Source organism: Lupinus angustifolius, chromosome LG17 (genome assembly GCF_001865875.1).
Source record: "Lupinus angustifolius cultivar Tanjil chromosome LG17, LupAngTanjil_v1.0, whole genome shotgun sequence".
NCBI lineage: Eukaryota > Viridiplantae > Streptophyta > Magnoliopsida > Fabales > Fabaceae > Lupinus > Lupinus angustifolius.
The window spans coordinates 2,524,706-2,546,174 of NC_032025.1; the positions used below are offsets into that span (position 1 = coordinate 2,524,706).

Sequence of the window (21,469 nt, forward strand, 5' to 3'; positions counted from 1 at the left end):
GCCTCCGGTGCGAGAATAAGGGAAAGAAAAAAAAAAAAAAAACTCATGCAAGAACAGTTTATACTTGTATTAACTTCTATAGTTTTTCATATTTTACTACAGGGAAAAATAATCCAAATATCATAAAAGCGAGATACTGCTTGCTGGTGATCTAAATTTTCAATCAACTTTACATAGAATCATATATATCCCCATAAATAATGAGAATTGAAGCTCTCAATCTAACCATAACTCATATAAATAGTTACATGCAAAATCTGTAACTAAAACCTCTCCTTCTCAATTCTCATATTCAGCTTCATAATTTTGAGTTTATCGCCTAATTCTTCTTTCTATGGCGGAGATGAGCACCGTACAACCACCGCGTAGTTTCCGATTGTTACAGAACGTGGAATGTGAACCTTTGGCGGTGGAGAAGTTAGGGTTTGTGAAGTTATGCGGAATCAATGCCGTTGAATTAGACGGTTACCGTAAAAGCTTGGGCTTATATGGCTACAATGCGATAGTGAAGTCCAAGTTGTTGAAACCGATTAAGGCGAAGGAGGACCATGGCGCATCTTTGATCCATGACTCTAGTCATAGATGTCAGGGGATTTCTTCTCACAAGGATCCTGACTCTGTCTCATTTTCCGGTAATATCATATTATTATCAATTAGTAACTACTTACAAGCTAAAGTTGCTGAATTTTTTCTCTTAAAGAGTATAGTATCTATGCGTGTTTCATTTGTATATTGCTTATATATTTAAGAGTAGAGTCAATTAAATATGAATGTTATATGATGAAGTGACACCCTAAAAAAAATTAGTACATACATTTTTTTTCTTTTCTTAAATGATTTTGATGAGTTTTGATTTTACTAATATTTTTCAATTTCATTCATTGTTTTCTTTGCTAGGCATGCATTTTCAACGAGCTTAGAATAGTCATTACACCATAGCAGCAGGCACTGGAGGGTGGAAAGAGATCATTCACCATCTTTGGACTTGTCTATTTTGAAAATTAATAGGGATAAAATATCTTGGTACAATTGACAAGAAGCTTGGTCTTTTTTTAATCATCTCTCTGAGTCTAGTAATAGGGAAAAAAATGTATTTTGGGACCTTTGTCCCCTTAAATGATTCTTCTAGACTCAATTCAAATCAGTTGGGGTCTAAACTCTAAAGTGACATCGATAGCAATTACCAAGGGTCGCGATTGTTTTTTTTAGATGACTGCAAACTGTTACCATATAGGATGCTGATATTTTCGACCTTTGAAGTACAGACTCCTATGCAGTAATTTGTAGCTATTATGAACTTTTGATTTGATCATTGCTTTGCTGAACATAGATTCTTCAATAATGTTGTATACTATTCAACCACTCAATAATGTCTTTTTAACTTACATGACTGATAAGACACCGGCTAAATGATGTATCACCTAAGAGAATATTCTACAATAGTTGTGTGTGTCTAAGATTCTCTCCTGCTAAACAGTCAACTTAAAACTAGTGTATATGTTCACGCAATTGCCTTTATTGTTATATAACATTGTAGAGAGTTGGAGTGGTTCTAGGAAGATGAAAAGCAAAAAAATTAAGAGTGATAGGTTGATCAGTAAGTTCGGATGCTAGGTAAACCTGATCATAAAGTCTACTTTTCAAATAAACATAACAGTCATTCATCATCACTAGCAATAAAAATAGCTGTAAGTATTTTTTAGTTTTTACTCTCTTGTTTCTGTTTGCTGCTTTTTCTTCTCCTTTTCTTATTCAACTTTTATTTTTCAAGGCCTTAATGTTCCGATTCTTCTAGAGGTAATATAAAGAAGACAAATCTTTTGTGGAATAATTTTGAAAGTGAAACTGGAAATCTCATGTATTGCTGTTTAAGCATTCGGATAAGATGTTTACCTTAAAAAAATAGTCTAGCACTATAGGTTCTAATTCTAAGCAATTCAACACATCTTTAAAGTTTTCAACATAAAAATATATGTATGATCATTCAAATCTTTAACCAAGTTATTATCCAACTAGGTAAAAATCTGAGCCAGATGTCAAATTCTGAAAATTCGTTGAACATTTTGTGGCATGAGAGTCCAATTCAGAAACTTGACAGGCAGGAAATACTTCAGCAGAAAGGTTGTGTCATTTGGTTAACTGGTCTCAGTGGTTCAGGTTTGTGAAATTCAGTTAACTTTCAGATTGCCACTATTAATAACGCTATGATCAATACACTAATTACCTTGCAACTTTGCTACTGCATAAAAAATTTGTGCAGTTCTTCAATCTTTTTTAATCCGAAATTGAGTAGTTGATATAGCATATATGCATGTGAATGAGGACTAAAATACATAGATGTTCAAGACTTTTACATCAATCCAGCTGACATACTTTAAGACAATACATGTACTTCTACTATCATTGTTTTAGTTTTATCTCTATAGTTGGATTATTTATTGGCACTAAAGTATCCTTAAGTTATACTTGGTGATATCTTCAAAATGTATAATTTATTTCAGCATGGCCTTTCCTGAAGCAGCTTCATGCCTGGTTTCAATTATTATTGTCACTTTTGTAGAAAATGAAAGCAATATTAATTTTCTTTAGATAGCAGGATAGTCTCTTACCTTTCATTCTCCTAGATAGTACATATTTAGGCACCCTGCTCTCTCTCACTCTCTGATTATAGTCTAAGCTGAGATATTGGTTTTCAGGAAAAAGCACTCTGGCATGTGCCTTGAGTCGGAGTTTGCACTCAAGAGGAAAGCTGACTTATATCCTTGATGGTGATAATATCCGCCATGGTCTAAACCGTGATCTTAGTTTTAGCAAAGAAGATCGTTCAGAGAACATACGAAGGATTGGTGGGTTACTGTGTATATACATATTTGATGTTACAATACAAATGTTCTTTCCTAAAGTGGCTAAATCTTCAAGTTATTTTTTTGTTTTTTTTAATATTTTAGTAATAGTCAAACATCATGACAAGTAATTTTCAGGTGAGGTAGCTAAACTCTTAGCAGATGCTGGGGTTATTTGCATCACTAGTTCAATATCACCCTACCGAAAGGATAGAGATGCCTGTCGAGCACTACTGCCAAAAGGAGATTTTATTGAGGTACATTCTTATTGTGGTGGACTGAATTATGCAGGTAGTTTGGCATGTGCTAAGTGCTAGAAATAGGAAGCACTTCGATTATTGAATAAGACAAGAGGTTCTTCATTGCCATTGCATTTCTTACAACCCTCAACCCACCCATGTTCTAGGTTTTCATAGACGTTCCACTAGATGTATGTGAAGCAAGGGATCCAAAAGGACTCTACAAGCTTGCTCGAGCTGGAAAGGTCAAAGGTATATAAATTATGCTTATTTTTCTTGTTGCTCTAATAAAATTGTGCATTCATCCGCCAAGTAGGATCTAATTATCCATTTGAAAATTTTCAGGTTTCACAGGGATAGATGATCCATATGAACCACCATGCAGCTGTGAGGTGTGTTCATTGCCTTGTGCAAATGTTGTTTTTCTTGTTTAGGCAAGCCTGCACAAAATGTTATTGTTGTTAAAGGGGAATAAAATATTAACAAATATAGACCATGCTTAGTGGGAAAATTTTAGTTCTCTTCTGGATTAATTCAACCTTGAAGGAATAAGTGATCTTATAGAAGAGATATCAAAGCAATTCCAGCCTCTTGCTTTTTCTTTTAACTAAGTTATCTTGCAGATAGTATTACAGCAAAAAGGAAGTGACAGTATGTCTCCCAGTGATACAGCAGAAATACTGATATCCTACTTGGAGAAGAACGGATACCTGCGGGCCTGACGTCGCTTAAGCCGGGTCTTGCTCACTCGTCTGTTGTAGATATGTTGTGTTTAACATGGTCTGAGGCACATAAACATTGCTCCTTCAGGCTGCAAAGAAATCATCCTTCACGGAGCACTTTCTTCCATCTTGTTCCCATTTTTCAGATACTATTAAGTGATCCTATAGATGGTCCTTTAAAGCCATCGAATGTTAGATGAATGGCTTTAAACATCAAGCAACTTTCTTTCTACTCTATGTAAATCCACATATTTAGTTTATCTTGAAGAAAAACAAACCTGTGTATGCAAACAATTTATTTCTAGGCTTATATGGTAAAGCTAGTCACTTGACTTCCTCATTATGCTTAATCAACATATCTTAGGCAATCTATAATTGCCCAAATTATGCTTAATCAACATATCTTAGGCAAGGAATTCAAAAAAAGTGTTCTGATTTTTCCCCTCTCTTTTGTTTTGGTTGGCAAACATAAAACTTGGTGATTTAACCCAAAAAATAACTCGCTGAGTTTTAGTGCTTTCTTTCAAAGAAAAATAAAAAATTGACCCATTGAGCAGTGTTTTTTATAACAACAAAAAAACCCATCAAACTTGGGGGAGGGGATATAAATAATAGAATCCTTCAAGCGTGGGAAAAGCCTTTGATTGTTGTCGTTTTCATTGTTGTATTTCCAATAATAATGCATTTGACACTGCTAGCAGGAACACTATACACTCAAGAAGACCACATCAGCTTAGACAAATTAGTGACCCTTTTATTTCTAAGGTTTTTTGTGGACCAGAAAATGATGGTATATTACTAGGAAAGAATAGATGATACCCCTGCTAACATTTGTACAATAACTGTTTCAGTTACAAGAATAAATCATTTTGTCCGAAGTGTGTTTTGTCCAATCTCCCTCCACTGGAAATCACAGATTGTAATCATGTTCCATTGCTGCCCTGTCAGAGTTTCATAATATGCTTCTGGATTTAATTGATGGAGTGGCTTCCAAAATGGTGTTAGAAAAATTAAAACTTTATTCCATGGCAGAGACCAAATGTTCTAATATGTAAATATTTTAACCCTCTGTTCCTCACTTTCTGGGGCGTTATCAATCTGATAGACTTTTATTTGCAGGGAATTTCTTGTATTCCCTGCATACTTGTCTGGCGTGAATGCTAAGTTCAACCAACTTTGTCCTTCATAATAGCACTTTCAAGTCAGCTACCCTAGCTAGGTTTTTTTTAGTATGATAAATAATGACAGAATCTTATGATGTTTTTTCTATTGACTTCTTCAGGCCACATTTAGCATCTCATTCGGGGAGGGTTGTAATTCAGAGTTTTGAACATTAAACTTTGGTCTAAAATGATTTTATGCACTATGCAGCACAAACAAAAAGGAAAAAGTATGGAGGGGAAGAAACTTAGTAACACAATTGAATTTTTGTTTACTATCACTGCCTTTTGAAGAATAAACTAATCATTTTCGGATTCATAACTCTTCTAACAAGTGTCGTCCCTATGAATCGAAACTTTAACATTTTAGTCTTTATAAATGTAACAATGTCTTACACTACTAAATCAACGTCTTGTTGATATAACACAATTGAATTGATAAAGGAAACATGTTACATTTTTTTTAACTTGGTAAGCAATTTATAAGCTAGAAGATTAGTTTAATATAAGTTACATGGCCAGCTAAGAAGGAAGAAATTGTTGTATGAAAAAATATCACAGCATCATAAAATGCGAATGAGAACTTCAAATATGCAATTCCCTGATGTCTCATCATTTAGATATTTGGACTTGAAAACAATTCCCCTCACGCTCCCCTTACTTGAAATGCTAAAGTTTGTCAAGTTCTAAGACCTTCAAAGGGTAAGGAGTTTGATTTCATCTAACATGTTAAAACCAAAGCTCAAGAAGGTGACATATTTAATAAAATTTTGATATATAATAAAAAAAATAACATAATCACTATAACTTTATTATCCATTACATTCCAAGAAGTTGAGACTTGTACCTCTCACTAAACTAATAAAATAAATATTTAATATTATATTATTCCATTATTCCATCATGATTAAAGTGAGTTGACATGCATTTTACCAATTAGGATTGTTTTCATTATTGGGGAGGTAAATATATAAAAAATAACATGAAAAAATTAAAAAAATTGAAGAATTTCATAGTTTTATCTTTATATGTAACTTTTAGCAAGTGCAAAAACAACACTTGTAAACTCTTTTTCACTCTCTTGGCTGAGTTTTTAAAGCAAAAGATGGATCGTTTGTCCAATGAAAGTTCTTGTTTCATGTCTTTAATCAATCAATATCTGTTAATAAGTCAAAAATAATATCTTAATTTATTTTTATTTTATTAAAATAATATATTAATTTCATATGTCAATATATGAGTGGAACAAGATAGGAATGAGGACATCAAATTGGGACATGTGATCCCCATCCATTTCTTATTTATATATGTGGCCATAGACTTTAGCATGGTATAAAACTCATTTCTCATTTCTCATCCCGGCTTAGACAATAAAAAACATCTCTTCAACATGAAAGGCCCTATTTAAAACAGAGAGAACTAGAGTTCAAACATGGCTTTTCCTAATGATTGATGAAGAAAAACAAAGAAACCTCCAAGTTTCCAAACAAGAGCACGTATACTTAATAAATACTGCTAGAAGAAAAACTGATTAGAGTTTATTATTTATATACATGAAGAGTTTTTTATATTATCAGCATATTATTTACTATTAATTTATATGTTAGTCATTATTGATTGTTAAATAAAAAAATAAAAGTATAAAACTGAATGATATCAAGCTTATACAATATCAGTATATCATTCATCCGACATATGAATTATAAATGATTTAATATTTCTAAAGCTATACACTAACATAAATAATAAACTTATAATTATAATATCTAATTAAAAAATGTAGAAGCTGACATCCCAAAACACCGGCCAAACAATTTGTATAATAAGGTGTATTTCATTTGATAAAAAATATAAGGGACAATAAATGACAAAAAATACACGTCCCTTGTTTGATATAAGAAGAAAAATCAATCAATGAACATGGTAAAAGTCTATTTTCCCCCCTTATTAAACTATGGAATCAAACTTTGTTCATACTAAAAAATACCAAAAATTCATCCTTACACACCATGATTACCACCACAAGTAGCATTATTACTACCACCACCTATCATCATTCTTAGTACCACTATCATTGCCATTAAATGGTATTTTTGAGTATGTTATACTATTATGCTTTTATTGTGTATCGACTACCAAATAATAGATAAAATCAAAATGTTGTGTTATATAACTCATTTGCTTATGTTGTGTTATTTTATTTGTGCTATCCCTTGATCCCTTAGGATCCTGCCGGTTGATGTCTTTAAAAGGAATTAATAGATTAATTAGAAATTAGAATCTTCGTATTAAAAAACAAAAATTTAATGTATTAGAATATATCATTTCTGATGAATACAAACTTTTAATATTTGATTCATATATAGCACAATTTAGCATTTTACATAACAATAATTGCAGGCGGGGTTATTTTTCTTTTAAGAAATTAGGACGTCAATTTGTGATGATGCTAGTCTACGGTCACATGCAGAGAAGTTATTTTATCTAATCTAATATGGATTAAGGGGTTGAAGACTGAGTTAGGCGAATGGAAAATTTGTTGGGTATACATGTCCAACAAAATTAAGCAGAAATATTTTGGAAACTATAATACATACATATCACGAGATCGGTTTATACTGAAGTTAATTTACACTACTCAATCTTGTTCATTGATTTTCTTAAATCCAACGATCTAAATGAGTGAAACTTAAAGTTCCTCTAAGATTCATCTTTTTCATTCTTGCCACTTATTCCATTCACTTAGTTGGATTTAAGAAAATCAATAGATAAGATTGAGTGAAGTATAACTTAACTTTGGTCTAAACAAATCTCTACTCTATATATAGTGTAATATCTATATACTTTTAGAGTTTCAGTATAAAGAATTATACACAATCAGTATATCATCTACCATTTATTTTTATTACTTTTTTGAAGAGACAATAATAATTAAAATAACAGTAGATGAAAAACTAAAATTGTATAAATCCGTATATAAATTTTCCTCTCATATATACAAATAAATATAAAGGTTGAGATGGGTTGGATTGGTCTTCAAATTAAGTTGAAAGAAATAGGCTAGAGTTATGGTGAAGCTAGGCTAGATAACCATCAAATAATACTACAAGAGTGCAGATAAAGTAAGAAGGCATGCCCTAGAACTTGGAGAAGGAGTGCATTTTGGTATTAGAACACAATATTATTATATGACATAACGATGAGTGGGTTTATGTAAATAGTATAGAAAGGGAAAAGGTTGGTTGTAATTTTGGCAGTGTTTGAAGAGGGATTAGGAAGCAAGGAATGTGACTATGTGAGTGAGGAGTTAGGAGGGTCTACATTAATGGAGATGCAAGTACTTCAAAAAATAAAGGAAAATGTAATTTCTAATGACACATTTATCCTTTTAAATATAATAAAATTACACTTTTATCATAAAAATAAATGTAAAAATATATACTTATCTCTTTATTATTGGAGAACATCCTTATTAATGAGTGAGCCCGTTGAGAGAGTTAGTGGGTTTGATGAGGGATGAATGAATGATGATTCACGCTCGCAGCTTTACTCTTTCTCTCTTATCCCAATTGGCCCTTTCGCACGCCTGCTCCCACCACTCATCAAAATCAAATACTTGTAAAAACTATTATTTTTCTCTCTTTACAACACTCAAAATGAATTATATCTCTTCTTCCTACCTTTTCCTCACACTTTCTTATTTTTCTTCTTTTGTCAGATTTGAATTCTATTCTAAGCATCAGCTAGGCCATGACCCCCTACCTTGTTTTTATGTTATTGACTCATACCCTCATTATCTTCTTAGTCAATTTAGTCTCTTATCTCTTTGGACAGAAATCACATATCTTCAATAATATCTTATTCTTTATTCTAATTCAATTACATATTGTCATATAAATAAAAAAATTAAAACAAAAGGTAATATTCTGATTGATTTGAAACAGGAAATAGACATTTTCGGGAGATGTGATATATGTCTCTCTATATCTATATATTACATGTCACGAATGGTGTCTCATTTCCTATCCAAATCAATTAGAGTGTTGCATTTTATTTTTTAATTTTTTATTCATGTGGTAAGATGTGATTGACTCAGAACAGAAAATGAGACACCGTTAAGAACATGTTATTTTTATCCTCACAAATGTATCATCACACCATATAAGTATTTTTTGAAGTGGGTAAATGTGGTTCCCATTAATATTAGTTCTCTATAGTCAAATTATTGATCTTTTAATGTATAGGAGGATCTAATAAATCTTTATAGCTCTTATATTTTATTAATAAAGAAACCACCCCCCAATAAAAGAATAAACCTAGAAAAGAAACCCAACCCCACTTCCATTCCCCCTCACATCGATTACACAAAAAGGAAATTAAAGCACAAACAATCTAAACCATTCCACCTTCTATCTTTCTATGCATCTATCTTTTCTCACATACAAAATAAAAATTAACCTAATATTATTAATTCTAGTAAGGTAACACTAGAATCCAAATTGATGAAGTTCCACTAATCATTCTCCACCACCCTTGTTAAAAACACGTTACACCCATTTGCTTGTGCTGGGACGCAACAAACAACAACAACAAAAGGACTCTTGTTATTGATGTGGGGTTAAATGGATACTTTGTTTAGACTTGTTAGTTTTCAACAACAACACCAACAACAACTACAAGCCGATAATCAATCCCTAAACTCCACCACAAGCAGAACAACAACATCTAGTAGCTCTAGATCCTCTAGACAACAACAAAACTATCACTTCCAACAAGATCAAGACGAAGAATGCTTCAACTTTTTCATGGATGATGAAGACCTTTCCTCGTCTTCTTCTAAGCACTATTATCCCTATCAACCCCACCACCCTCCTTCCACTACAACCACCACCACACCCACCATTTTCACCTCCACAACCACCCCTGATAACTTCTCCTTCTCACCGTCCCGTACTGACTTCAACTTCGAATTCTCTGGCAAGTGGGCACACGATATCCTCCTTGAAACTGCACGTGCCATTGCAGAGAAGAATAGCGCACGTGTCCAACAACTCACGTGGATGCTCAACGAGTTAAGCTCCCCTTATGGTGATACAGATCAGAAGCTTGCTTCCTATTTCCTCCAAGCTTTGTTCAGCCGCATGAACGAAGCTGGAGATAGAACTTATCGATCTTTAACTTCTGCATCGGAGAAAACATGTTCATTCGAATCAACAAGAAAAACTGTTTTGAAGTTCCAAGAAGTTAGCCCTTGGACTACCTTTGGACACGTTGCGAGCAATGGTGCAATCTTAGAAGCCTTAGAAGGGGAACCAAAGTTGCATATAGTTGATATTAGTAACACATATTGCACTCAGTGGCCTACTCTATTTGAAGCATTGGCTACTCGGAACGATGACACTCCCTTCCTCCGTTTAACAACGGTTGTTACTACCAGACCTGGTGGCTCGATCGTGGCAGTGCAAAAAGTGATGAAGGAAATAGGCACTAGGATGGAGAAATTCGCGAGGCTCATGGGCGTTCCTTTTAAATTCAACGTGATCCATCATGCTGGTGATCTCTCTACTTTGGATTTCAGCGATTTGGATATTAAGGACGATGAAGCGTTGGCGATTAACTGCGTCAACGCTTTGCATTCGATGACAGGCGTTGGTAACGCCCGTGAACTGTTGATATCTTCGTTGAGGAGGTTACAACCGAAGATAATCACGGTAGTGGAAGAAGAAGCTGATTTGGACGTTGGATTCGATGGGTTTGAGTTTGTGAAAGGTTTTCAAGAATGCTTGAGATGGTTTAGGGTTTACTTTGAAGCTTTAGATGAGAGCTTTCCGAGGACGAGCAACGAGCGTTTGATGCTTGAGCGTGCGGCGGGGAGAGCGGTGGTTGACTTGGTGGCTTGTTCTCCGGCAGACTCGGTGGAGCGACGTGAAACAGCAGCGCGGTGGTCGCAGCGTCTGCATGGAGGTGGGTTGAATACGGTGCCGTTTAGTGATGAGGTTTCCGATGATGTGAGAGCACTTTTGAGAAGGTACAAGGAAGGTTGGTCAATGACACCGTGCTCCGACGCCGGAATATTCTTGTCGTGGAAGGAACAGGCGGTGGTGTGGGCCAGTGCATGGAGACCTTGACGTAAAGTAGGTATGATGATGATTCGCACGTGTTCTCGGTTCTTTTAGCACGTGCGTGAGTTGATTGGGGTTTTTCTATAATAACTAATGGGTTTAATTTCTTTTTAAAAGTTTGGTAAGTAAGAAAATAGGATATCCTAATCCAAGGTTATGATGATGATGGTGGTGGGAGGAATTGGGAGTTTGCTTGTATTAAAAAAAAGGAATCATTAAGTAAATTGTTTTTCATTGTTAACTTTTTGGGGTACAAATGCTCATTATCAACTTTGTTAACATTTTGTGATTCATTTTTTAGTTCATGAATAGGTTATGCCATTGTAGCTATGGATACATATGTGTGTAAATTAATTGAAAGTGCTTTGATTTCAATCTTTCAGTGTTATCAAAATTAAGTATTTTTTACTAGTCTAGAGCTCCAAACATCCATTTTTTTAACTTGTGGTTTAAGAAAAATTTAAAATAACTCGGAAACAAATTAAACATCCTTCATTAAATGAAAAATAATATTTAATACAATACTCAAATTATTATTATAATCCTATTAAAATGTGTTATGGAGTTTGGAAAACTAACTAGTGTTCCATTATAAAGTGATAGATAAAATAAAAAAAAATACTTCTTATGAGCAAGTGAACTATTAGATGTGTCTAATTTAGACCAATCAGGGTCAAACTTAGTTTTTTTTTATTTCTCTCATTAAATATCGGGATCTTTTATAACAAAATAATAAATACCAATGATTGTCATATTATTCTATCTAGTAATTGTTATTTTATACTTATTAATAACGTTGGCTTAATTGTTTAGGATAAAAATAATGAATTGTCGTGGTCCAAATTTTAGGTTCAAGTTTATATTGACTAATACTAAGTTCAGGTAGGTAGTAGTTGATGTTTGGTTATATACTATGTAATCAAGCTTGGTTCTGGTCCGAATTTGACTGGAGAGAAACTGCATAATTGTTTGTGTCCTTAACTAACCTGAAAGCAAAACATAATCAATATGGACCGTGCTCTATTATCTTATAGTATTTTAAAGTAGTATTTAAGATCATTAATAGTGGTTAGCCTTGCCCCACCAAAATAGTTTAATTTCACAAATAGGTCCAAATAAAATAGGGTTTGGTATTTTGACGTATGACATTGAAGACGGCATCATCTTTAAGAATATTAAGAACATCTTCATTTTGGAGATAAAAGACTATTTTTCTATTATGTTTGAATGGAATGCTTAACCAAAACTACTTCAAATTATGTTTCTTTTCCATTTCATATATGTAAATTTCTAAATGGAATCACACCTTGTTTTCTTCATTCAAATTTGTTATCACATTTTTTAGGGTCGGTTTACGAATTGAGTTTTGAAATAAAAGTAAATAGAAAGAAAATGTTTTAAATTGTAAGTTGGAACTACTTTCAAATGATTTTAACATGAAAGAAAAGAAATCGTTTAGAATGCAAGTGGTATGGTAAAAATTAAAAATATAAGTAAAATGGCCATCCATAAACATGCATAAAATAATATTATTATCTAGGTTTTGGGCAATAGAATCTTAGGAGTTAGGACGACCACAAAGTTGGGTTAATGCTTTGGGGAATCTCATTAAAAGGTGTACAAGTCATTAGTGGGTTAAGGGTTTTAGTGGCCAGCATGCTACCTTTGAAATGGTCTTGTTCTTTTATTAATTTCCCTATCATCTTTTTATGACACATATATATTTTTGCTTTACCATCTTTATGGGCCCACAAAACCCTGAGCTCTTTCATAAGAGACTCCTTTTTCCCATAAAAACCAATAAATTGGAAGTACATAAACAATGAAAAGGAAATAATATGAATAGTGGGTTCATCTTTTAAGGGTTGCATATCTTATATTTGTGATGAGACTTTCCCCCTACACGTTAACATACATACCAATTCTTCACCCTTTTGCATCTTTTACTATTCTAAATTAAAAACATTTTTAGTTGCTTTCTTTTGGTGTTTTTTTAAAGGGAGTTTGATGCTGGCCCATACCTTCTTCTGCAGGTTTAAAGCTTTAGTATACTTTTCTATAACATTGACAAAGACCAGCTGATGCCTTTATGTTTTTATGGGACCAGGTTCATGTACAAAGCTAACTCCAATGCATAATTTCCAACCCATAGTGCTTCAAGATCTTTGTCTATGTTTGTCTTAATCCATTTAGAAAACAAATATAATTGATGTTACCGACAATAATAGAAGACTTGTATAGATCTAATTAAGTAATACAAAAGGCTAACAAAAAATGATTAGGAAAGAAAATGTGTTCCAAACTAAAATTAAATGGTCTGTGATATTACCTAATAAGTGTATATTTTGGACCTACAATGTAACTCTTTGGAGATGTTTATAAAGATGTTTTCTTTTTCCGAGTATAAGTAAGGGTATTTTCACTATTTAGCTAATGAATTAATATTTTTTGGGTTGTATAGTTGTCCCTTTAATGAATATCGCTCTCAAGAATTGGATATTTGACCTATCATGATCGAATGGAAACTTAAATTACTTGACCAACGTCTTATTGATGGCTATTAAGAGTTTTCTTTCCAACAAATTTGAGCATTAAAATCAAAATAATAAAATAGTGAAATGAGTACAAATGGCAATGAATATCATGGTCTAGAATGTGTACAATCCAATCATTTATAACATCAATTTATATGAATGTGGAACTTACAATGAAGTCATAATACAATTTGCATTACACAATCACTAAGCTCCAGTGTCCCACTCTTATTGATATCTTCCACAAATATGAAATATTCATACTTGGAACAAACTATTCCAATCCCTTTTTACATTATTCTCCAATTTCAGTCTTATAACCTGCATGGAGTACTATATTCCCACTTGATTTTCACTCTGATATTTGAAAAACTAACTGTACAAAAGAAAAGGAAATAAAGTCTAATTATCTACCTTCTAAATTTGAACATATATAAAATTCCCTAAATCCTAGTATCCTGGAATACATAGACTGGGTTTTTTTGCCAGCATAGAAAAGCCTCTGCTACCCAAGTTAGTACCAAGAACACCATGATACTAGAGAGAAAAACCATGCATGACCACAACAATGTTGTTGAAATTCTTATTGGCCTGCATTGATGCTCCACAATTTCAGCAACTTTATTCTTTACAATGGTGCATTTTGACAGACTTAGCAAGTCTGGGTATATATCCAACAAGTCCTGGATGGATCTACTGTATGCATGAGCCATGTTGTATGAGCCCTCTGGAAGAAATTTTCCCTCATTTTTGCATTCTTTTGTTGTGCCCTCTTTGTGGCATGTGAACCTTGCAAGAACCTGTCCCAAGAAGTGTTTTTATGTTTACTTTTATAGTTTTATAGGATATTGATGTTATAACAAAATAAATATAGTCTAGTCTTGTTTTAGTTTAGTGATGATAACTTACTCTTGATACATCACCAATTTGAATGGCATCATGAGGACAATGCTGTGGAATGTAGCTGTAGTTTGGTGTTCCTGAGAAAGGGTCACAAATTTTTATGACTCCCATTATTCCTTCATTTTCTTTACCTACTCCTAGGAGCCGGTAAAGCACTGACATATTGGAATTCAACTGAGACAGAAATAATTGTTCATATCAGAACACTATTAAAAGAACTCAGAACACAAATTTTATTAAGGTATGTTTTCGAGTTGATTTTGGGTAAACTCAAATTTTCTACCTCAACTATGAAATTGTGGATGGTGTAGCCAATTTCAGCTAACAATTTCTCTGAGAATGATTCATTAATGCATGGTAACATTGAGCCCAGGCTACTGTTGAGAGGATTTTGTTCAAAGTCCTCAAAAGCAAAGCATGCATCACCTGCAAAACTGCACAGTTTATAGAATGTTGTGACTCTTCAAAAAATGCTTCAATGACTTCAGTTCCTCTTATAAATCATGTATGAACAATTGGTTTACTCACTTGTAAAGGAAAAAATCAAAACCGGTCAAGAACCAACACAAGCTTGTTAAGATCCAAAAGCAAAAAATTATCCTGAAGCAAATGCAAAATTTAGTCACAGCAAAACACACAACAATGTGAACATAGCTTCTAAATATGGTTAAAGAAAATAACATTTAAAATGGGAGTACTCTATCTTACATTATAAATCCAGGGCGCCATTGCAGAAGCAGAAAAACTGAGTCAAAACAGCAAAGCATATACACCAAATTAATCTCAACCATTTGTTTTAAGGAAAATAAACCAAATATAATTAAGTGTATTACAGGGTAAAATGAAATACCTAGTGATGCAACCAATGTCACAAAATTAACAGACAGAACAACAACATGTGCTATATACCTATGACACATTAAAAGCATGTCATCAATGAATGAAATTGAACTAGAAAGTGAGAAACACAATTATCATGAACATGAGTTGTATAAAGGGAAAACATGTTATTAATGCATACAAAGTGTGAGTAGCCTTGTTGAATGCTTGGCGACTGCTATCAACAAAGCGGCGAATAACACGCGAGTTGCGTCTTAGGTCTTGAGTGATGGAACTCAGAGTGGCACATATTTGTGGATTATATGGAAGCAAAATGTATTGCATTTGTTTAGTTGTTTTCATTACTCTGCCTATGGTTCCAAGAGCATCTTCTCCTATACCAAGCACAGCTTCTTTCAGTTTTTCTGTCCTCCTCAGGGTCCTGTTACTAGTGTTGAGGACTAAACTGGAAGCAACTCTGTCATATCATTCATATTGGATTGCTTCAATGACAATTTTATCTAATAAAGTTGAAGAAAAGGAAAATGGTGTATTTGAATTAAGGACTTACATAGCTAGAGATGTTAAGAAGAGAAGAAGGAAAAGAATGTGGAGATAGTAATGATGTAAACATGGTAATGAAGTAGAGGCACTGCTTAAGCACTTAACAATCATGAAAATACTGAACACCAATCCACATAACAACCAAACTATGGCGAGTGCATATCCATGGACTCCTGTAAATGCCGTAGACTGAAAATGATCAGAAAGCAACACCCAAAATCAATTTCAACTCTTGTACCCCACAAAATTATGATGCCATGGTCCTCTCACAAATCATATCATACAATCCTTATAATTTGTAATCAGCCGAGAATAAAAGCAAATAAATAGATTAAATAAAATTATGGTTGATATTATGTTAAACTATCTATGATAGTATTGTGGCATATTAGCTTTAAGTTGAAAGGAAAATCCTGAGTACTTTAAGTTGCATACTATCGAATAATTTGTAATAGTATTTTAGTATTAGTCGTGCAGCCGAGAATCGAGGCGCGAAAGGTGGGTGCACGATTGTATTGCATTGCATTTATAATCAAATCCATTAGAGGATTATACTATGTATCACTGTTGCAACTTATGTAACTTGATTGTTTCAAATATAGTGCGAAAGGTATGATCATATACCTGTGCCTATACATAGAGGATGATCATATATGTATGTGAATTGTTTTCTAAGTCCAAAGAAAATGAAAAGTGACATAATTTAAGATAAGAAAAACGACTCACAGCTACATAATGCTTATCTCGAATGTCGAAACCTCCATTGTAGTCTTGGAAATGACGCAAAGGATCAGGTCTCTTGAAACTCCTTTGAAGAACAGGGGACCCTGAAACTAAACATTTTTGTTGAAACAAAGGAACTGAAATCAATAATATTAGAAATAACAAACAGTTAGTTGTATTGAACATGGTAGAGTTGTTTTCTGGGATTTTTTGTTAAGGAAAAAAGACAACATTTGGTGTCTCAAAATAGTGGGGACTTTTTGAGTGAGAGAATTTATGAATGTGACTTACTGGGTAAGTTAGGAATAGCTTGTTGCATGGTTTTGAGAAAAAACTGTGTTATGTTGAAGAAAGAACAAATGATAATGTTAGAGATGTAGGTAACGAATCAGGAGCCGAAATTGTTGGTTACTCGAATGAAAGGAATTGGCCACTTTTTATTTGTTTTCTTCATGCTCTATGTATCTCACACTATGTGTCTTTCTACCTAAGCTTTAAGCTCTTCTTTTCTCATTGCCTTTCCAAGTTCCAACATGTACAAAATCAACAAAGATAAACTGGCTTTGTATTATTCTACATTTGTACATATAGCTTTTCTTTTCAGCTGCCACCAGCCTCTTACCTCACACTGCACTTTTCATAAATTAATTCTAGTAAAACATTACACCAATTAAATTTAATACTTGGACTTTTGGGTTAGGGACTTGAATATGTACACTGAGATACATAATGGTGTTTTTTTGTTGAAAAACTAAGATATAGATTGAATCGAACTGTATTCAATTAGTTTCATAAAGTAGAATTTGAGCTGAACCATTGAACCAAACTTGATTTTGTGTTGCGGACCAAAAATGTTTACACTCCTAGTTTAAATGTGCCAGAGGCTGAGACTATTGCTCATTTAGCATGCATTAATTAGTATTTAATCTGTGAATTATAATTAGAGCTATTGTACTTTTTTATTACTTTATTGCACTTTTAAATTTAAGATAATTCTGGACAGTAACAAATATGAATCTGAGGGAACCGAGGAATAACCTCCGTTCTTGGTAATTCAATATGGGATACTAGTTATGTGTCCATGAATGTTCATAATAGAGTTATAATGTCAAGTTTGAATAGCAAGATGATTTACCTCATATGTAGTAGTGTCACCCACCGAATGAAAAGGTGAAGGTTAATATAGATGAAAGTTGTATTGTATGATCTATACAATAGGAGTTGAAGGTGTTATTTGTAATCACGATGGGCAATAGACTTTAGGGTTTTCAATAGTGTTTGGATTCGGATCTCCTATTTTATCAAAATGCATGGTTATGGAACATGGTTTGAGGTTGACTTGGAACATGGTTGGATGTTGACTTGAAACATGAGTCATTATAACATTATCTTGGAAAGTGATTGTTTGGAGGGGTTTAAATCATTTCTTATGACATTTTGAATCACATCAACCAATTTACTTATATTTTCAACAATTTTCGTACCTTCCCATCACATAGTTACCACGTCCAAATTCAGTTTGTGATGAGAGAAATTAACATGTTAACTAACCTCATGACAAAACTTGGATCAAGTTGTTCTGATATCTTTGAATTTGGGACATAACACAAGTGGATGACCTCCTCCACCTCATGCCAATGGATCTTTCTTCAATGTTTTAGTATTTTCTAACATATCAAAAAATTATTAGGACTATTTGTCTTATAAAAAAGTCATTCAAAATTTGATATTAAGTAAGAGTTTTTTACATTATTATTATTTATTAATCATAATTGTAGAGTGAAAGTATACGTATACTAGCTTAGCCAGTGAAGGCTTTGAAATCTGTAACTATAAACTTAAAACAAACAATTAAATTATTGTTAACTTTATTTTGAGCCACTATCCATCTTACATCTGGCATGCTGACAACATGGATTTGATTGGTTAGAAAACATAAGATATTCATTATTTCGTTGTCGGATGAGTCTTCACTCTACGCGTCACAGCTAGCTCGTGAGGCTCACATATCGCACTTTCTATGTTATACGGGTTCGTGTGATACACGCACCATACCAAAGTATGGGTGAAGTTTTCCAACTATACCGAACGTGGCAATCCACACCATAATTGTCGAATATGATTGAGCAGATTGATAAGGACCGTTCGATCTGAATATTATAATATTTGATAAAAATTAATAATAAATAAATAAAAATAAAAAAACTGTGTGTAAAATTGTATATGAGGTAAACGTGAATTGGATTTTGGAAACATTTAAATCCTCCCTCTTTCTATTGCCTGAAAGAAAGAGGGGATTCCTGGATCTGAATTTTCTGTGATTGTATAATTTGGTGATCAAGATTGATAACAATATAAAACAATGGGTCTCTGGGAAGCTTTTCTTAATTGGCTACGCAGGTCATTTTTCTTTATTTCACTATATTATAATTGATATATATTTGTAATTTGTATTGCATTGTACAAAATGATTTATTTGTATTTTAAGATTTTCGTGCCTTCATTTCTAATATCATTTTAAAGGTGCTTATTTATATCTGTTGAACATGTGATTATGCACACGTTATTGATTAAGAGTTTTTTTGTGTCTATAATATATTATTTGAAGAGGCTTTTGATTGGATTCAACCAAAAAAGTTTCATTTTTATAACACAGATTTTCAGTCACAGGTTACAGAATGGAAGTTGAATTTATTATCTATGTTTTATGTGGATGCATTATCCGACCTTAGTGGGTCACTTTCTACGAATTACATAAGCTTATTGTGTTGTGAATTTGTATTGCAGCCTTTTCTTCAAGCAGGAAATGGAATTGTCTCTGATAGGACTTCAGAATGCTGGAAAGACTTCACTTGTAAATGTTGTTGCTGTAAGTACCATAATCATGTTGAGTATCTTTTACCAACTTATTTTTGTTAATTTATACTTGGGGCTGATTCTGATACATATTTTCTTGACATTGTTTCTGCTTTCTAGACTGGTGGATATAGTGAGGACATGATTCCCACTGTAAGTTTTGTTCACTACTTCACTTAATACATTAAACTATTGCTTTCTCCTTTACTAATTAGTGTTTATGAAGTTTTATTTATTAATGAAAATATTATTCTGATTGATATGATTCTAGGTGGGATTCAATATGAGGAAAGTAACTAAAGGCAATGTTACAATCAAATTATGGGACCTTGGAGGCCAGCCTAGGTTCCGCAGCATGTGGGAACGCTACTGTCGTGCCGTTTCTGCTATTGTGTATGGAACAAACTTCTTATGCCCTTCTGACTTTGAAATTATTGTTCTTCTTTAACTGATAAATGTTACTCTTTTGTTGAGAATAAACTATTGTGTCTACAATGTCATCCACATGTTTGATATGATACCTTCTGTTGTGATAGAGTTGAGGTCTATCAAATTAAAGCCCTAATTTTGTTATTGCTCCTCGAATTACATGGTCGTTTATTGTTCCTTTTGATCAGTGACAATGATGCAAAACAACTTGTCATTTAGATGCCTTTTCAAGATGTTCTTCCCTGGCATACTATGTATTAAATAAAAACAAACATACTTCCATGTCGCGTAAAAAGCATATAGAAATTCGCCTGTGCAAGTTGATTTAACTTATGCCTTCTACAAGCAATATGTCTCTGGCAGTGTGTCCTAAATTATATTGATTATCTTGTCATTTTGTACAGCAAGGAAGTGAGTATATTTTAGCTTCTTGAAACTTTGTGCAGACTTGATTATCCTTCAATCTAAGTTGTGGTTCCACATGTTAAATGGTTAAAACTTTCACTTTGCATGCTTTGCTGCTGCCTATTCTCAAAAGACTTGGTTATGTCAATGCAGCTTTCATGTTTTCTGTTTAAACTATGATTGTTTTGCATTTACACCTTGAGCTAGTAATGATTAGTTGAACTTGTGATACTCAACGAGTTATGTAATCTGATCTTTCCTGCAGCTATGTTGTTGATGCTGCTGATCCAGATAACCTTAGCATATCAAGAAGTGAACTTCATGATTTACTGAGTAAACCATCATTGAGTGGTATCCCTTTGTTGGTGTTGGGGAACAAGATTGACAAACCAGGGGCTATGTCTAAACAAGCTTTGACAGATCAAATGTAAGATACATGTCACTTTGATTCTGGTAGTCTTCGAAAAATAACGGATTGAACTGACCCTATAATGTTACAGAATTAAATTATCTGAATACTGCATTTCTCCTTCTATTTTTTAATCTTTTACTTTTTATTATTTAGCACTCAAAATTACTCTTTTTGTGCAGGGATTTGAAGTTAATTATTGACAGAGAAGTTTGCTGCTTCATGATCTCATGCAAAAACTCAACCAACATTGACTCTGTTATTGATTGGCTTGTAAAGCATTCCAAATCAAAGAACTAAAAACCTACTTTTTGCTTTGAACTCTAATGTAATTTCTCGGCAAGACATTTCTGGATTTAGTGGAGGCGTTTGCATGTCTAATTTGGTTGTTGATTAACTTTTTCTTCCCTTTTTTTCTGACACTGTATAATGTGACACCATTATTGTAAGATATCAGGATGACATACATGTTTATGTCAACAGTAAAACGAATCTACGTTGTTTGTGTAGCTATTTCTTTAAAAATTCATAGCACTGCATTTGCATAAGGAATTGATGCCTTAGTCTTTGTAAATTGGATTAGATTTGTTAAACTGATAGCAAGTGTGTGGTTTCTTGTTAAGTCCATAAGTCTGTCAAAATATGCAGAAACAAAGCTTTTTTCTTTCTGCTGTGTCTGGACTCTGTATATAAGATGAGCAGAAAGGAAAGAGATAAAGTCGGAGCTGTGTTGTTTGGATA

At 33.3% G+C, this 21,469-nt stretch overlaps 4 protein-coding genes across 9 annotated transcripts; 3 read left to right on the top strand and 1 right to left on the bottom strand.

Moving 5' to 3' along the window:
* Positions 150-4,139, top strand: LOC109331164 (adenylyl-sulfate kinase, chloroplastic-like). Of its 3 annotated transcripts, none has more exons than XM_019565491.1 (7): positions 151-632; positions 2,017-2,157; positions 2,697-2,846; positions 2,982-3,100; positions 3,250-3,334; positions 3,428-3,474; positions 3,706-4,139. In XM_019565491.1, the coding sequence occupies exons 1-7, from the start codon at positions 335-337 to the stop codon at positions 3,802-3,804; spliced, it is 939 nt and encodes a 312-aa protein (XP_019421036.1). In that variant the 5' UTR covers positions 151-334; the 3' UTR covers positions 3,805-4,139. The 3 variants fall into 3 exon arrangements, with proteins under 3 accessions (XP_019421037.1, XP_019421036.1, XP_019421038.1); XM_019565493.1 differs by lacking the exon at positions 151-632 and adding an exon at positions 866-1,688; XM_019565492.1 differs by lacking the exon at positions 3,428-3,474 and having other exon boundaries at positions 150-632.
* LOC109331161 (protein SHORT-ROOT-like) lies at positions 9,367-11,458 on the top strand. The gene has a single exon (XM_019565479.1). It carries the CDS (start codon positions 9,587-9,589, stop codon positions 11,090-11,092), a length of 1,506 nt encoding a protein of 501 aa, XP_019421024.1. The 5' UTR covers positions 9,367-9,586; the 3' UTR covers positions 11,093-11,458.
* On the bottom strand, positions 13,745-17,094 carry LOC109331162. 4 transcript variants are annotated; one of them, XM_019565483.1, is made up of 10 exons: positions 16,921-17,094; positions 16,633-16,739; positions 15,914-16,095; positions 15,545-15,820; positions 15,374-15,432; positions 15,232-15,268; positions 15,052-15,123; positions 14,807-14,957; positions 14,530-14,697; positions 13,745-14,420 (listed from the first exon to the last, which is right to left on the bottom strand). In XM_019565483.1, the coding sequence occupies exons 1-10, from the start codon at positions 16,946-16,948 to the stop codon at positions 14,064-14,066; spliced, it is 1,437 nt and encodes a 478-aa protein (XP_019421028.1). In that variant the 5' UTR covers positions 16,949-17,094; the 3' UTR covers positions 13,745-14,063. The 4 variants fall into 4 exon arrangements, with proteins under 4 accessions (XP_019421028.1, XP_019421027.1, XP_019421026.1 ...); XM_019565482.1 differs by having other exon boundaries at positions 16,633-16,766; XM_019565481.1 differs by lacking the exon at positions 16,921-17,094 and having other exon boundaries at positions 16,633-16,909.
* LOC109330571 (ADP-ribosylation factor-like protein 8a) lies at positions 18,841-21,277 on the top strand. Its single transcript, XM_019564807.1, has 6 exons — positions 18,841-19,029; positions 19,417-19,498; positions 19,606-19,638; positions 19,757-19,878; positions 20,585-20,746; positions 20,911-21,277. Exons 1-6 carry the CDS (start codon positions 18,992-18,994, stop codon positions 21,026-21,028), a joined length of 555 nt encoding a protein of 184 aa, XP_019420352.1. The 5' UTR covers positions 18,841-18,991; the 3' UTR covers positions 21,029-21,277.

What these genes read in the sequence shown, in the direction of transcription:
- LOC109331164 (XM_019565491.1), top strand. Translation starts at nt 335, where the DNA reads ATGGCGGAGATGAGCACCGTACAACCACCGCGTAGTTTCCGATTGTTA. An exon ending in AACTGGTCTCAGTGGTTCAG is followed by an intron (nt 2,158 to 2,696) that starts GTTTGTGAAATT and finishes ATTGGTTTTCAG; the next exon opens with GAAAAAGCACTCTGGCATGT. An exon ending in AGAGAACATACGAAGGATTG is followed by an intron (nt 2,847 to 2,981) that starts GTGGGTTACTGT and finishes AGTAATTTTCAG; the next exon opens with GTGAGGTAGCTAAACTCTTA.
- LOC109331161 (XM_019565479.1), top strand. Translation starts at nt 9,587, where the DNA reads ATGGATACTTTGTTTAGACTTGTTAGTTTTCAACAACAACACCAACAA.
- LOC109331162 (XM_019565481.1), bottom strand. Translation starts at nt 16,815, where the DNA reads ATGTTCAATACAACTAACTGTTTGTTATTTCTAATATTATTGATTTCA. An exon ending in TTCTTAACATCTCTAGCTAT is followed by an intron (nt 15,821 to 15,913) that starts GTAAGTCCTTAA and finishes ATGATATGACAG; the next exon opens with AGTTGCTTCCAGTTTAGTCC. An exon ending in TTTGATTTTTTCCTTTACAA is followed by an intron (nt 14,958 to 15,051) that starts GTGAGTAAACCA and finishes TAAACTGTGCAG; the next exon opens with TTTTGCAGGTGATGCATGCT.
- LOC109330571 (XM_019564807.1), top strand. Translation starts at nt 18,992, where the DNA reads ATGGGTCTCTGGGAAGCTTTTCTTAATTGGCTACGCAG. An exon ending in CACTTGTAAATGTTGTTGCT is followed by an intron (nt 19,499 to 19,605) that starts GTAAGTACCATA and finishes TCTGCTTTCTAG; the next exon opens with ACTGGTGGATATAGTGAGGA. An exon ending in CGTGCCGTTTCTGCTATTGT is followed by an intron (nt 19,879 to 20,584) that starts GTATGGAACAAA and finishes TCTTTCCTGCAG; the next exon opens with CTATGTTGTTGATGCTGCTG.